General features: G+C 43.5%; 1 protein-coding gene across 2 annotated transcripts in view; it reads left to right on the top strand.

Annotated features, from left to right (window-relative positions):
* The window catches only part of nkain4 (sodium/potassium transporting ATPase interacting 4), a 43,833-nt gene that overhangs the window by 20,739 nt on the left and 10,044 nt on the right, over positions 1–13,050 (top strand). For both annotated transcript variants that reach the window (XM_064298463.1, XM_064298462.1), the window contains exons 3-4: positions 316–396; positions 5,878–6,075. In XM_064298463.1, coding sequence (XP_064154533.1) covers positions 316–396; positions 5,878–6,075 — 279 coding nt within the window. The remainder of the gene's footprint in view (positions 1–315; positions 397–5,877; positions 6,076–13,050) is intronic.

The following is a 13,050-nucleotide window of genomic DNA, read 5'->3' as shown; positions in this document are numbered from 1 at the left end:
GTGAACTCTATGGAACTTTTAGCACTTTATGAATACATAATAAGATTAGGTCCTTGGCGTTAAGCATTGTTTATATGATTTCAGCTTCAAAGTTTTGGAAAATATTGTAAATTATGTGTAAATTATGTGCAGTGTCTGGATGTACTGGCTATGTCTGTGTGTATGTGCATGTGACCTTATCTAAAATTCTATGGGTACATTGACCTTTGGCCTCAGACCTTAGTATGATAGATGTGTCCTTAGCATGAATATTGATCACTCTGTGTGTGTGTATGTGTGTGTGTGCATGTGCGTGTGTACCCATGTTTCTTACAGTATGCTATTTGGACAGCACTCTGGGTGGCATGGAACGTTTTCATTATCTGCTTCTACCTGGAAGTAGGAGGTCTCTCCAAGGTAAGACATGTTCTGTTTGTCTACTGTCTTCCTTCACTGCTCCCCAACTGCGGGTCAGTGTTATCACTGTCTTGACCACTAATGATAAACGAACCAGTGTGACAAATGGTAATCATTGTTGCTTCAGCTTGTGTCATTTTTGTTTAAACTTGTGTGAATTATTCACCTGGAGTGTGTGCACGTGTGTGTGTGTGTGTGTGTGTGTGTGTGTGTGTTTAAAGGTGGGCATGAGTGTTCATGTTTTTGTTTGAAGTGGTCTACCTTGCAATCTGTCATTTTCACAAACATCATAGAAACTGCACGTTTAATAAGACATGAGACCCTTCCTGAGATTTCAGCAGTGGTCCACACTAGAACTTGATCTGTTCTGAGACCCTGGATGCTCCTTTGGAAAAACAAGGCTGGCTTCTCCCCTGCTTGCGCCTCCAGTATTTCTAGTAAACCACAGGGAGCAGCTGAGCCGCAGGGCCGAGTGAAGACAAGCAAATAACCCCTGTGCCCCCCATCCCCCCGCCCCACCCCAGACCCAGGAAGCAGGCTGGGTTTCCTGCGGCGTTTTCACAGGCGAGCGTCTGCATGTGCGTGCACGCAGGGCCCTCCGAGTTTGCTCTCACACGTTGTGCCGCTCTCAGGATTATGGTAATGTTTCCTCTTTCCTCACAGCGTGAGGTGTGCACTGGGCACAGAGACCGCCCCGTAGTGTTTGATTTACATGCTGTTTCTGTAGTGTCCTCCAAATACGAGGGCGGTTAAGTCATGGGGGAGGCAGGGGGTGAGGTAGGGGGAGATACAGGTGGTGTGAATAGGGCTCAGAGCTGTCCCCTAAATCTCTGGCTGTTGTCTAAAAAAAGAGAATAATGGGATGAATTTAGCTACAGGCACACTGATTAGAGTGAGGATCTGACTCATGGAATGGTCCAAGAAAATGGCTGCTCTCTTTGTGTGTGTTTTTGGCAAGTTTTTGGACCTTGAATTGCGGGGAATTAATCAGTTATTGTGCCCCTGCCTCCTGCATCAGAACAGGAGAATTTGCATAATTCACAATTGGGGCCACAAGTGCCATTTGTGAATACATCGGAACTTCACTTCCGCAATTCAAACATCTGAGAAGAATGCTTTAGAGTAGAGTCATGCAGCAGGCAGTGTAACCTCTGTGAATTATACCAAGTGTGGAGGGCAGAAATTATTCAGATGTGAACTAGTGCATCAATGGGTCAGAAGTTATGGTCAGGGCTATTGCTCATTAACAGCTTTATTGGATGCTCACTGGCCTTTTCAACCCTGCCAGAGATTCTCATCACTCTTTTATGAGAGTCGGTCATGATGAAAAGTTAGTCCTTCCTCCACTGACCTTCGCGTCACTGATGGCAAGCGCACAGGGGCTAACATTCTGTTAATAGCTATTATGTGTGTCTACCAGTGTGTCTACTTTCGTTTAGGTTTTTTTAATTTTAAATTGAACATTTTATACTGTTACTCCTGCTGAAAGACAGCTCCATAGTCTGATGCTGGCACAGCCTTGCTTGGTAGGTGATGAGATGAGCTGAAAAACATGCTTTTAGAGTGTTTGGTCTTTGGCCTCGTCAGATCACGAAATCTTCTTCCAGAAGTGGCTTCATCAAGCCTTGCTCCCAAAGAGGCCACATCTGTGAAGTGCTATAGAACTTGTTGGACGGTTTCTCCCATTTCAGCCAATGAGCAACTGTCTGTGTTGTAGCTTTCCTCATGGCCACTTCAGTTTGATAGGGTGGCCATGATCGTGATAGTGTCTGTTGTGCTCCTAAGAAGGTTCGTAACCTTGCCAGTTTTTTTTATAACCTTCTCCTGCTTTTTGCCTCCAAATAACTTAATTTTGAAATTCCACCGGCAATTTGTTGGTGTTCATGACAGTGTAGCTGATTTGATCTGCAGTTTCATTAATGAGACCATATGAAATTGGTGATATTTATTCTGTAATCATATAATTGGACCCAGGTCAATTCAAAATCAACAGGCGAACCTCTTTAACATATAGTGTGATCATATACTAGATGGAATACACCGGGCACAATTTAGGTTGTTAATACAAAGGGAGGAATACTTATCAATGAAATAATTTTATGATTTTTTAAATATATGTATAATTCTGACGTCGTCTAAATAATGTGCTTCTTTTGACTTCAATGAGAGTTGCTTATGTTGGCCAGTGGTGCCATTGGCAGCTATGGCCGGTGGTCTGATTGGCCCAGTCTTGCCCATAAATGAAGCCGGCAAATTCAGTTGATCTGTTTGCTCTCTAGCGGCCATTCCTGGTCCAACCAGGCACCCGTGGACGCTCGAACTCAGAATATGCTGACCTTGTTATCCTCTGATGTCATGAGCAGAGTATAATTGGTGATACGTCTGCGGTGTAGAAAAAGAAGTGAGAATAAACATCGCATGAATCGGAGGAGTCGCATGTCTGCCATCTCCTATAGGTCGCTGCGGGAGATCAACAAGTTCATTTGAGTTTGGGTTGGGAATATTGGGGATATAACTGGGGATAAAATATAAAAAAAGAGAGTTGCCTTTGTTGGAGTGGAAAAAAACCCCAGTTTAAATATAATTTATTTTGACACAACAAAATGAGAAATAATCAATGGGGGGGGGAGGGGGGGAGGTGACAGGAAATACATTATCTACCCTTCCATCTGGTCTGGCCGTCCGTTTTGTTTTTGGAATGCTGCCACTGGACATAAATTGGCATCCTTGACTACCTCAAAAAGTACCAGACTGCAGCCAAATACAGAGTAGTGCACAAGATGGTCTATATTGATGGTGGTATGAATTGTATCTTTATGAATTGGATGCTGATGGTATTTCTGAAGAAATGTCAGTTGAAAAAGGGAAATTTGAAACACATTTGCACTGTAGAGTAGTGCTAGTTAGATCCTGCTCTGCAAGGAAATTGGTGATGCAATTGATACAGATGCAGTCTGTTTCATTTATATTCGATTCCTCTGTTCCTTTTAAATAGTATGCACTAGAATGATGACCACTTCATCGGAGAATGACTTATAATATTAAATGCAGGCTCCTCACTTAGCTACCCTGGCAACAGTTGTAGTTTAACGCTTTCCTAGATCCTTCTTATGAGATTAGATGCCCATTAATCTTGGTAAGGTGAGTAATCGAAACTAGCGTCTTCTGCCACCCCTTGATCCTTTTCCCACTGCCGTTTCTTTACTTATTCCATTGCTTCCCCTCCACTGCCATCCTTCACAGTCAGCTAGTGCTATGAACAAACCAACAAGGCACTCTTCACCGACTTCTTTATAGATCCACCTTGTGCTTTCGGCAAACACCAAGTTCCCCATGAAAGCTAGAACATTTATGGGAGAAATAATTTTGCTATAAGGAAAGCCTTTTACTGCTTCAGTTATTCCTGGAGAGAGTTCACGGTGGGTACTATTCTCTGGAGAAAAGTGTTTGTACTTGATGTCAGTGAAACATGCAGCCTACATTTATTTGACAGACTCGTTTTAAGTAAGATAAATGAGTCTTGTGTGAATCACAATGGATTTGTCATAAGCATTCTTATAAATGTCAGACCAAGAGGTAATTGCAAGAATATATCATAAACTGGTTTTCTCTCGCTTGGTACCCTACCACTCGGTACACTGTAAACCAGCATTTTCTCCACTTATTACCTTCTACTCCGTAACTGTATTAACTAACACCTTCCCTCCTCCTATACTCTGTCCCTGAAAACCTGATCCCTGCACAGTATAAACATATAAATCGTTCCTGTACCCCTCCCCTCTGTACCCCAGCTGCCTAAGAGTGGGATGCACAGCAGACAAAATGGTTGTCAGCCACCCTCCAATGAACAAAGCGCTTCTCTGTCCGGTCAGAGTTCACAGAGAAATGATGCAGTTGAGCAGAACCTGAGAATGGGGCCCTGGCCATTTCCAGCACTTTCGCATTCAGTAAAGGATGTGGATCTTGAGTTCTAAAGCAGTTGTTCTGCCAGCAGGACCGATGACTGTAATGGTGGCTCCCCCCTGTGAACGGGTGCACCGCCTCCATTAGCCCACTCTCCTCCCGCCCACCATATGCATTAAGGTGAATCCAAGCTGTGTCCATCTGTTGGGTTAATGCAGGCGGAGCACTGGCAGCTGTGCTCCTCATGCCTAATTATTTACTGAAGCCCTCTACCGGCTGGCCCCCTCCCCCACTCCCCAAATCTTGCCGCACCAAACACTGCCTGACAGCTAATTCCCCCATAGATCATATTTAATTTCTCAGGCATCTGTTGGATGGAGCACCAAGCCACTATCTCTCTTTTGTTTCTCTTACTGTTGGTCTTTATCTTTCTTTCTCTATGATTATGTCTCTCCCTTGATCATTCTGTGCTCCCCCTGCCTCAGTCCTCTGCTCGTTTTCTCCATTTTCTTCACTCTTTTCTATCCTCCCTCTACTCTCCCCCTCCCTCCAACCTTCTCTCTCTCATACCCCATCTCTCTTTCTCACCCTCCCCCTCCCTCTGTCGTTCCCTCCCTCTGTCTCCTCCTATACCGGTCCTCGGGTAGATAGCAGTCTCTCTCCTTGTTCAGCTGGGGTTGAGCAAATCCGTTTTCAGTCCAATCCCGCGTAGCCCACATGCAGGCTGAAAGCAAGCCCAGAGCAGAGCCCCTATCCTCAAACCAAATCAAATTGATTCCTGAGAAAGTTTGCTATCTCCACACGAGCGTGTTGATGTGAGCTTGCTTTGCGGCCAAGCGAGACCTGTGAACAGTGGCAGTGGGACGGGGGTAGGGAGCTGTCAGTCAGGCTGGATGAATGTGTTTAATATGCTATCAGCACTGACAGCTCCCCATGTCGCTTTTATTGATTCGCCGAGGCCAGACACTGGGCCTGGAGCATTGCCAATACCGTCTTGTCTGACAGAGCTGCTGCTCCTGCTCCTGCTCTAGCTCAGAAAGGACATGCCGTTGGTTTCTAATCAGATTGCTGAGGGAGAAAACTAAGTATACACTCTGATGATGTGTGTGTGGTAATTTAAACTGTGCTGAAATCCACACAGACCCTGGGTGCAACGCTCCATTTCACATTTCTGTTAAAAAGTGTGGATGGGTCCATACATTATGTTCGGCACACAAAGAGGGTCTCTGTGATGGTCTTTGCTTGTGAAAATGTTGTTTTTAGCCAAGGAACTGTATTCAGTTTTTTCAGGTGTTTATTCAGAGATTAGCCAATCACCCACAGAGTCAGTGTTCCAGTGGAAAATGAGAAGGGAAGGGAGTTTATGGGGAGCTTTATGGGGCTCCCATTACCACCTTAAATGCTCCATTTAATCTGCTCACCTGTATCCATGTGTATGTGTGTATGTACTGTATGTGAATTATGTGCATGTGCTTTTCAGTGTATATGTGTGTGTGTGTGTGTGTGTGCGGATGTGGGGTGAGAGAGATGAATAATGATCTGCTGTGGTGAAGTTGCGGCGCCTCTGTGTCATTGTAGGAGAGTGACCTCCTGACCTTCAACATCTCTGCGCACCACTCGTGGTGGAGCGAGCACGGACCCGGCTGCGTGCGCAGGGAGATGCCCACCACGGGCGTCCGCAGCCTGGACAGCCAGTCCTACATCTCCGTCATGGGCTGCCTGCTGGAGTACCAGTACATCGAAGTCCTACACAGTGCTTTCCAGATCCTTGTTGCTGTGAGTTTGCTTGCATGAAGTGCACATTAACACAGTCTGCCTCAGTGTAGGGTTGGACAGCGCCAGATCTGATTCAGCACCAGATCAGGCCCCACACAGGTTCTGTCTGAATACAGAGACAGGTTTATTACGTGGCCAGGCTTCACTCAGGATCTGCCTCAGCATAGGGGCAGGCTTAAAATAAGGTCTAACTTGTCAGGCACCTTTATACACACCACAGACTGGGACAGTACGGTGCCACATGCAATTACATTATTAGGATTAAGTTGCTCAGTTTTAGTTGGTTGTCACTGGGATCGTGATCAGATTTGTCTGTCGTAAAGAGCATTGCTTTGCAGCTGAAGGAACGCAAAGGACACAGTTTCACAAGGTTCATACTCTCTCTTTTTCCCCCTATACTCATACCCTTTCTCTTGAATTTGCCCTCGATAAAAAATTGATTGCTTTTTTGTTTCGCTCCAGTGAATTGCACTTTGTGAGTCACTGTCAGGTCACTAAAACACTTTAATCAGAAAGCAGCTTCACAGTGCCATAAATTTAACTGTACTACCATGTCAGATAAATATAATAAAAAAAGATTTGTTGGCCTCTCGTGCAATATAGTCCTGTACCACCGAGTAATTGATGTTTGATTCATTCCTTCTTGTGAAATCAATTGTTCTCGGCTGTTTTCAGATTCAGCCAGATTCAGGGATTGTCGTGGTCGTGTCTGAATACAGCGCAGTTTATGTGATTCGTTTATTTATCCAGGGTTTTTGTTTTGAATCGAGTTTCGGCCTCACTTAGACACTGTCGAACAACATTATCGAAAATCCCCTACCTAAGGGCAATCTAAAACTGCTGAAAGGCACAGCGACTGTCATGTTTCCAGCCCTGCCCCATCAATGACTAACCCTTGTCAGAGGTGGAGGTTGCTCACTTGGCTCCCGGTGCTGTCGTACCGTACGTGGGAGGGGAATGCTGAAATGAGGGCGAGGGCGTGTTCATCGCTCACAGCTCCACATTCTCTCTCTCACGCCACAGTCAAGTACTTACAGGCCTCCAGTGGAAGGGAAAGGATTAGTCATTCGATAGGTAACTGTGCTACTCCTCACAGACGGAGGTACGGTATGAGATTCCTCTCCAACCTGCTCTCTGAGTCTCTCACATAGAGGCTTCTGAATGGTATTAGCCAACTGCATTTTCAGTGTCTCCCTGGGAAACAGGCTCAATAACCAGAAAGAGATTGATTTTTTATTTTTTTATTTGCTCCATTATCTTTTTGTGTAAGTGGAATCAGTTGTTCATAAGCTTGCTTGATGTTAAACATTTTGAAGAGTAAGGAAAGAGCTGTTACATTGTAAAAAATAAATGTAAAAAAGAAAGATGCTATCATCATAAACAAGGCCTCCTGTTGTTTTTTCAACAACAACAGGCCCTCCTATGGGGACAAGTGAACTATCAGCATGGCTTCTCTGCAGAGGCAAGTTGGTGCATTTGAAGTTGTGTCAGGAAGTGGAGGATTAAGAAGCCGAGTTGAGAAGCCTGGGCCCTTGTTTAATAATGGTGCCCGGCTCGTTTCTGGCCTGCTTTGTGGGGTAGAGGCTGGGACTCTGATGAGGAAGGGAAAAGACCAGAGCCTGGGGCATTAAAATTCCTCAGACCATAATGAGAGCCTGTCTGAGCTCTTCTTCCCAAAGTGGGTCACTCTGGGGAAAGTGACTGATTAGAATGTATTCTGGAAAAAATGTCAACCAGTTAAACTGCTGTAACCCCATTCTCAAAGGGAATCTGGCAAACATGCTTCCTGTGAAGTGGCTAATAATAATAATAATAATAACAATAATAATAAAAATAATAATTATAATATTGTCTGTGCCAACCTTGTTTAATTTTCTCATTAGTAAGTGTCAACTTAATGCTTTAGCCCAGAAAAACATCTTGGCCATCTGTTTCACTTTCTGTTTAATTGCTCAATTAAGGCTTCAAAGGATACAAAATGGAGCACACCTGTAGTGTCACACAAACAGTGCCCTTCATCAGTCTTTGTTTTTCTGGATTTCTGGATTTTATCATCTCCCTCTTTGTTCCCATCCTTAAGTAGTTTTGGTTCATATGAAAGATTAAGGCTTTATGTCCTTTAACATTTCATTTCCTTAGCTAGACCTCCCTGCTCCTTAACACATTGGAACCCCAGCTCCTGATAAATAAAAGATTTTGGTAAGATAATGAGACATTCGAGAGATTCAGGGAAATGGTCAGACCAGTTAGAGGGATGAATATGCAGCGAGCATCAATTTCTTGCTCGAAGTAATTTATTCCAGTTGAATGTAAATGTAAGATAAAAATAAATATTAAAAAGACATTTTCATATTTTCGCATTTTCAATTCCGACAGTGTCCTTAAAAAATGGGAGAAAAGTCATTTCCCCAGGACTAGGTTTTTCCTTCAGTGTGTTATCACTGAAAGTGCCCCAGGAAAAGGAGTGCTCTCCAAGACAATTTCCATCCAGCGACAAGGAAGGGAGTGGTGCCTGGCAGCTCACACAAGCTGTAAACACTGCTGCTTTTACACAATGAGTACTGAGTGTGGCGACTGAGGTATGTTTGGCTCTGGTAACAATCCCCCTACGCACGCATAGTGACAAATCCGGCTTTGCTTTCACTCAGTATAAAGATTTTCAAAAGCTTCTGAAGAGCCAGAATGCCAGAAGATAATATTGCTTAAATTATTTTAACGATGACTGAAAAAAGACATTTTAAGAAGTGGCACAGAAAGAAATATGGCTTCCACAAATGTTGAAGGACTGCTAAATAAATAATGTGTTCAGTTAGTAGTTTTGCATAACCTCTTTCTCGATTCCTCCATTGTTTCTACAAGACTTAACTCCTTTCGGGCTTTCCTTGTGGACCTCTGCTAGTATCTATTGGTTCAATTAATGGATCTGAACCAGTTACCAATACCTATACATTTAACAGCCTGCTTTATTAACATGAGCCTAAATAGCCAAGGCTTTGTTTTAATTTTGTTGGGTTTATAATGATGGCAATGATGGCATTTACTCAAAGGTTGTAAGAATTAATTTTGTGAACCTGTTTGATAGGGTATCCTGTAGTTGTAAATCAATACAATAATATGTAACTGTTACAGATTTCCTATGTGAGTGTGCATGTTGAGTGAGTATTGAGTGTTAGTGCGAGTGTGCGTACAGTCTCGTAACTTTAGCCAGTTGCTGGATGTTATTTTTTTTACATGGATAAAAACATGGAAGGCTATTGTTAAGATTATCTGTTGTCGATCTGACAAACACACAAGTACAGTCATACACTTACAGGCATGTATTTGCTGATGAATTGCACTTTTATATCCTCTCTTTTCTTACAATAAAACATGTTCAGTCCTTGACAGTTCGTGAGAAACTGGTTTAATTCAGAGGAAATAATATCTTTGTGATGGGCTGAGAGATGAGTAGCTGTCTTAAGAGAACAAGAGATGGCATTGGAGAGATATGTGAATACTTATTTGGCTTTAGGGTGATGGCGGTGCGCACATCCTGTGAAGACGCAGTTGAGACAACTAAATAAAAAGCTGCCTGCCTTTGTCACCACCTTGCATTTAGAGTCTGTCACTCCTCCGGGGAAAGGTATTGAACAGGACAAATGGTAGCTTGTAAAGAGTTGGCACCCTCATTAGTGACATCATTGAAATGATTAGTGTCTGATATTTGGCTTTAAAGGAGGAATATAAAACACAGCCCCTGCCATTGAAGAGAACTATATGGGAAATATGTTCGTTTATACTAGATTTTTGTCTATTCTATTTACCACTGTTTTGGGGGATAGACAAGTAAATTAAATGCAACAGTGTAATATGATTTTGCATAGTTGCAAAAGGGAGGTGGGAGTTACCGTACACTCAAAGTTCATCATAATCTCTGATATTAATGTATTGTCGAATTAAACTCAAAAGAATTGTGGCAAAGTTCATGACTCCCTTTCATGGGTCTGGTGCGGCTAGCAGAGCTCAGAAGAACAGGGATGTCTGCTGCAGAAGGTGGTGTTATCCCCCTGGGTCATGGGAAGAGTATGATTGGGTCCCTTGCCAGAGACAAGGGTATCGGCAGGCTAACCATATCTCTTGCATCTCTTTGTGATACTCTATCTTGGCCATGGAGCCAAGACACATACATACACACTCATATCTGGTGTACATACAAAAGTTGTAGTTGGCTTATTATCATTAATGTGATTAATTTTCCTGCCTTCACGTGCTTGGCAAGTGTGCCAGTCCTCTCGCTACCCCCTGAGCCCTGTGGTCTGCTTGTTTCTAAGACTAATTATGTCTGTGCTCCCAAATATAATCCCGCACAGACTCAGTGTGTCCTGCAGGGTAGCTAGAGGGGACGATCAACGAGGCTGGGAGAGGGAGAAAATCAATGGCTGCCATCAAACCCTGGAATGGGATGGTTCTTCACTGCATGTAGGACGGAATCTGCTATGATATAGATCAATGAAATGATTGAAGGCCAGTACGGCTCTGCTCAGTTCAAAGGAAGGAATCGCACTCTGTGTACTTATCTTTGTACACTTCATGTCAGAGTTCATTTGCCCCTGGCAAAGGAAACGGCAGAAGTGGAAAATTTCATTGCTCGCTCCACACAGAGTGGTCAGTCGACCCCAATATGTTCTTTACTATTCTGTCAGCTGGTATGGAAAGTATTAACTTCTCTTTGTTTTCATCATATTTTATGTTCAGTCCTGTTAATATATCACTCCTACCTAATGCATTTTTCAAGAATTCATTTTACGGTAATTGCATATGTATTCTCTATAGCAGCTCGCAAGCCGTTGTTTTCCCAGGCCTTCCCCAGCCGTACAGTTTTCCGCTCCTGTACCGAGAGGATGTGCTAGCAGTGCAGGGCTTACGTAGCCGCGCGCCGCCGCAGTGGCTGAGCTGGGCAGGCAGATGCGCCGCCCGCAGCCTGGGGCTTTCTCCCACTCGCTGTCATTCATTACGGAGAGCTGATCTCATTTCAGACCCTGCAGGGAAGCGGGAGTAGGCATCAGGTAATTAACCTGCCAGAGAAGTGGTGTCTTCCCTCCCCTGGTTCCTCTGGCACTCTGACAGGCTCGGGCGCGTGACGGACGAGGGGTTTATCTCAGCCCTTCTGTCAGGGTCGGCCGTGTTCTAAAACTGTGAAGTGTTTACCTAATTTTGCAGGCAGCCACATTTAGGGAGATTGGCTCCCTCACCAGTGAAATAATGAATTCCTTATCTGCTGCCCTTTCCAGGGAGTCTTAGATTGACTGAATTTTCTTTCACACTTGGGGCCCATGGCTGGAGGACTCCTATTTCAATTTCCCTGGCTGTGTATTGTAAATAGCTACTTAATGAAATATTTGTATGCCATACTTTTTAGGGTCATGTGTGTATGTGTGTGCGATATGATAAACAAAAAAATCATAAAGTTATGTGAAATATTGGATATATGTTGATTTTTATTCTAGTGAATTTTAAATTAATTTAAAGCAACTAATACTCATGTGAAATGATTCTGTTATTGGTTCACGTATTGCTCATTTTCCAGATAAAGAGTTGATATGCACTTAGGTTTATGTGCCTGACAACGAATTGCACGACTGTTGCAGAAACATGGGTGTATTTTGTTTTAGCAGGGATGTGGGGAGGACTGTGTGCCATTTAAGCTTGGTTTAGTTTAGTTTCGTTTATTAGGATCCCCACTAGCTGTTACACATTTAAGATCATCCTTGCCACATTATATGGTAGGTAAAGTCTTTAATTCCCCAGAAGATGCCTCACAACATTTGAACTTGGTAATATATTTCCCTGTGTGTGAAATTTTCAAATTGGCGATTAGATGGGTCGTTCTGGTTTATCACTAGTGATTTTTCCTATTGTTATTCTTATTTTGAATTGGTAGTGAGGGTCATTCATCGCGCTTGTGGTGGCGGATCACAACAGTCAGCTTGGCAGCTACTATTGGGGGATTTAGATCCATAGAACAGGCATGTTTTCAGCATCCAATCAGAGAGGGCCATGTGCAGAAGCATGGAGGGTTAATGGAGTCACAGTGCAGGTGGTAACACAGCTGAACAGATTTTGACAGTACCAGAGAGGAGGGAGGGAAACCCCTCAGATAGTGTAGTTTCATAAATTATACTATGTCGTCATGGGCCCTGAACACAGTGTGCATGCATTTTTAAAGGTTGTACCCCCATTCTTTTTGTACCTGTGAAATTAAATTGGTGGAAGGCATGTCAGTGTGTGTTTGTGTGGTGAATAAAGCTATGCAGTTGTCTCCAGCACTGTGAATGTGTGTACTTTCCCCTGGCAGTCATTATGCGAAGTCAAGCAGGTGAGAAAGATGACTATTGCACTTAGTGCATGCACATATCCCAGTATGCATCAGCTTTACCTGGTCCTTACTGCCCATCGGAAACCATGGTTATATATTCACTGTCCCAGCCCAGGGACTTGGGTGATTAGGGGGGATGGGCTGCAGAAATATCTCACCCAAATTCCCAGAATCCTCCATCGCAGAGCTTCCTGATCCCTAGCCTGGAGTCATAACTGTGGGTGGAAGAGTCTTTAGAGAATATGAAATCTCATTAATTTTCAGTGTGCCTGTTATAATGGCTGGCCTTTTAGGACTGGCCTTTCCTTAACGGAATGTGAATGTGCTCTTCTTTCTGTACGTGAACCTCTGGGTATTGGTGGCATTTTTACCCCCGGATTGCTTTTTGAAATGTGACATCCATGACCATGTTGCTAAGTGACACTGACCCATTGATTTTATGTTCACTGGGGAAAGACTTTGCTGTGATTCCTAATTAACGGTTATGATTCATACATATATACTCTGCTCAAATAACCTTAACGAGTTGTCAAAATGACAGAAAAGCATATGTAAATAAACAATAATGGGAGGTGAGACCACAGGTACACGTGACACAGGAGCAGTCAGGTGATTAATCC

Source organism: Anguilla rostrata, chromosome 11, assembly GCF_018555375.3.
Source record: "Anguilla rostrata isolate EN2019 chromosome 11, ASM1855537v3, whole genome shotgun sequence".
Taxonomy (NCBI): domain Eukaryota; kingdom Metazoa; phylum Chordata; class Actinopteri; order Anguilliformes; family Anguillidae; genus Anguilla; species Anguilla rostrata.
Note: the sequence above shows the minus strand (reverse complement) of the source record. Positions and strands in the feature narration are given on the sequence as shown.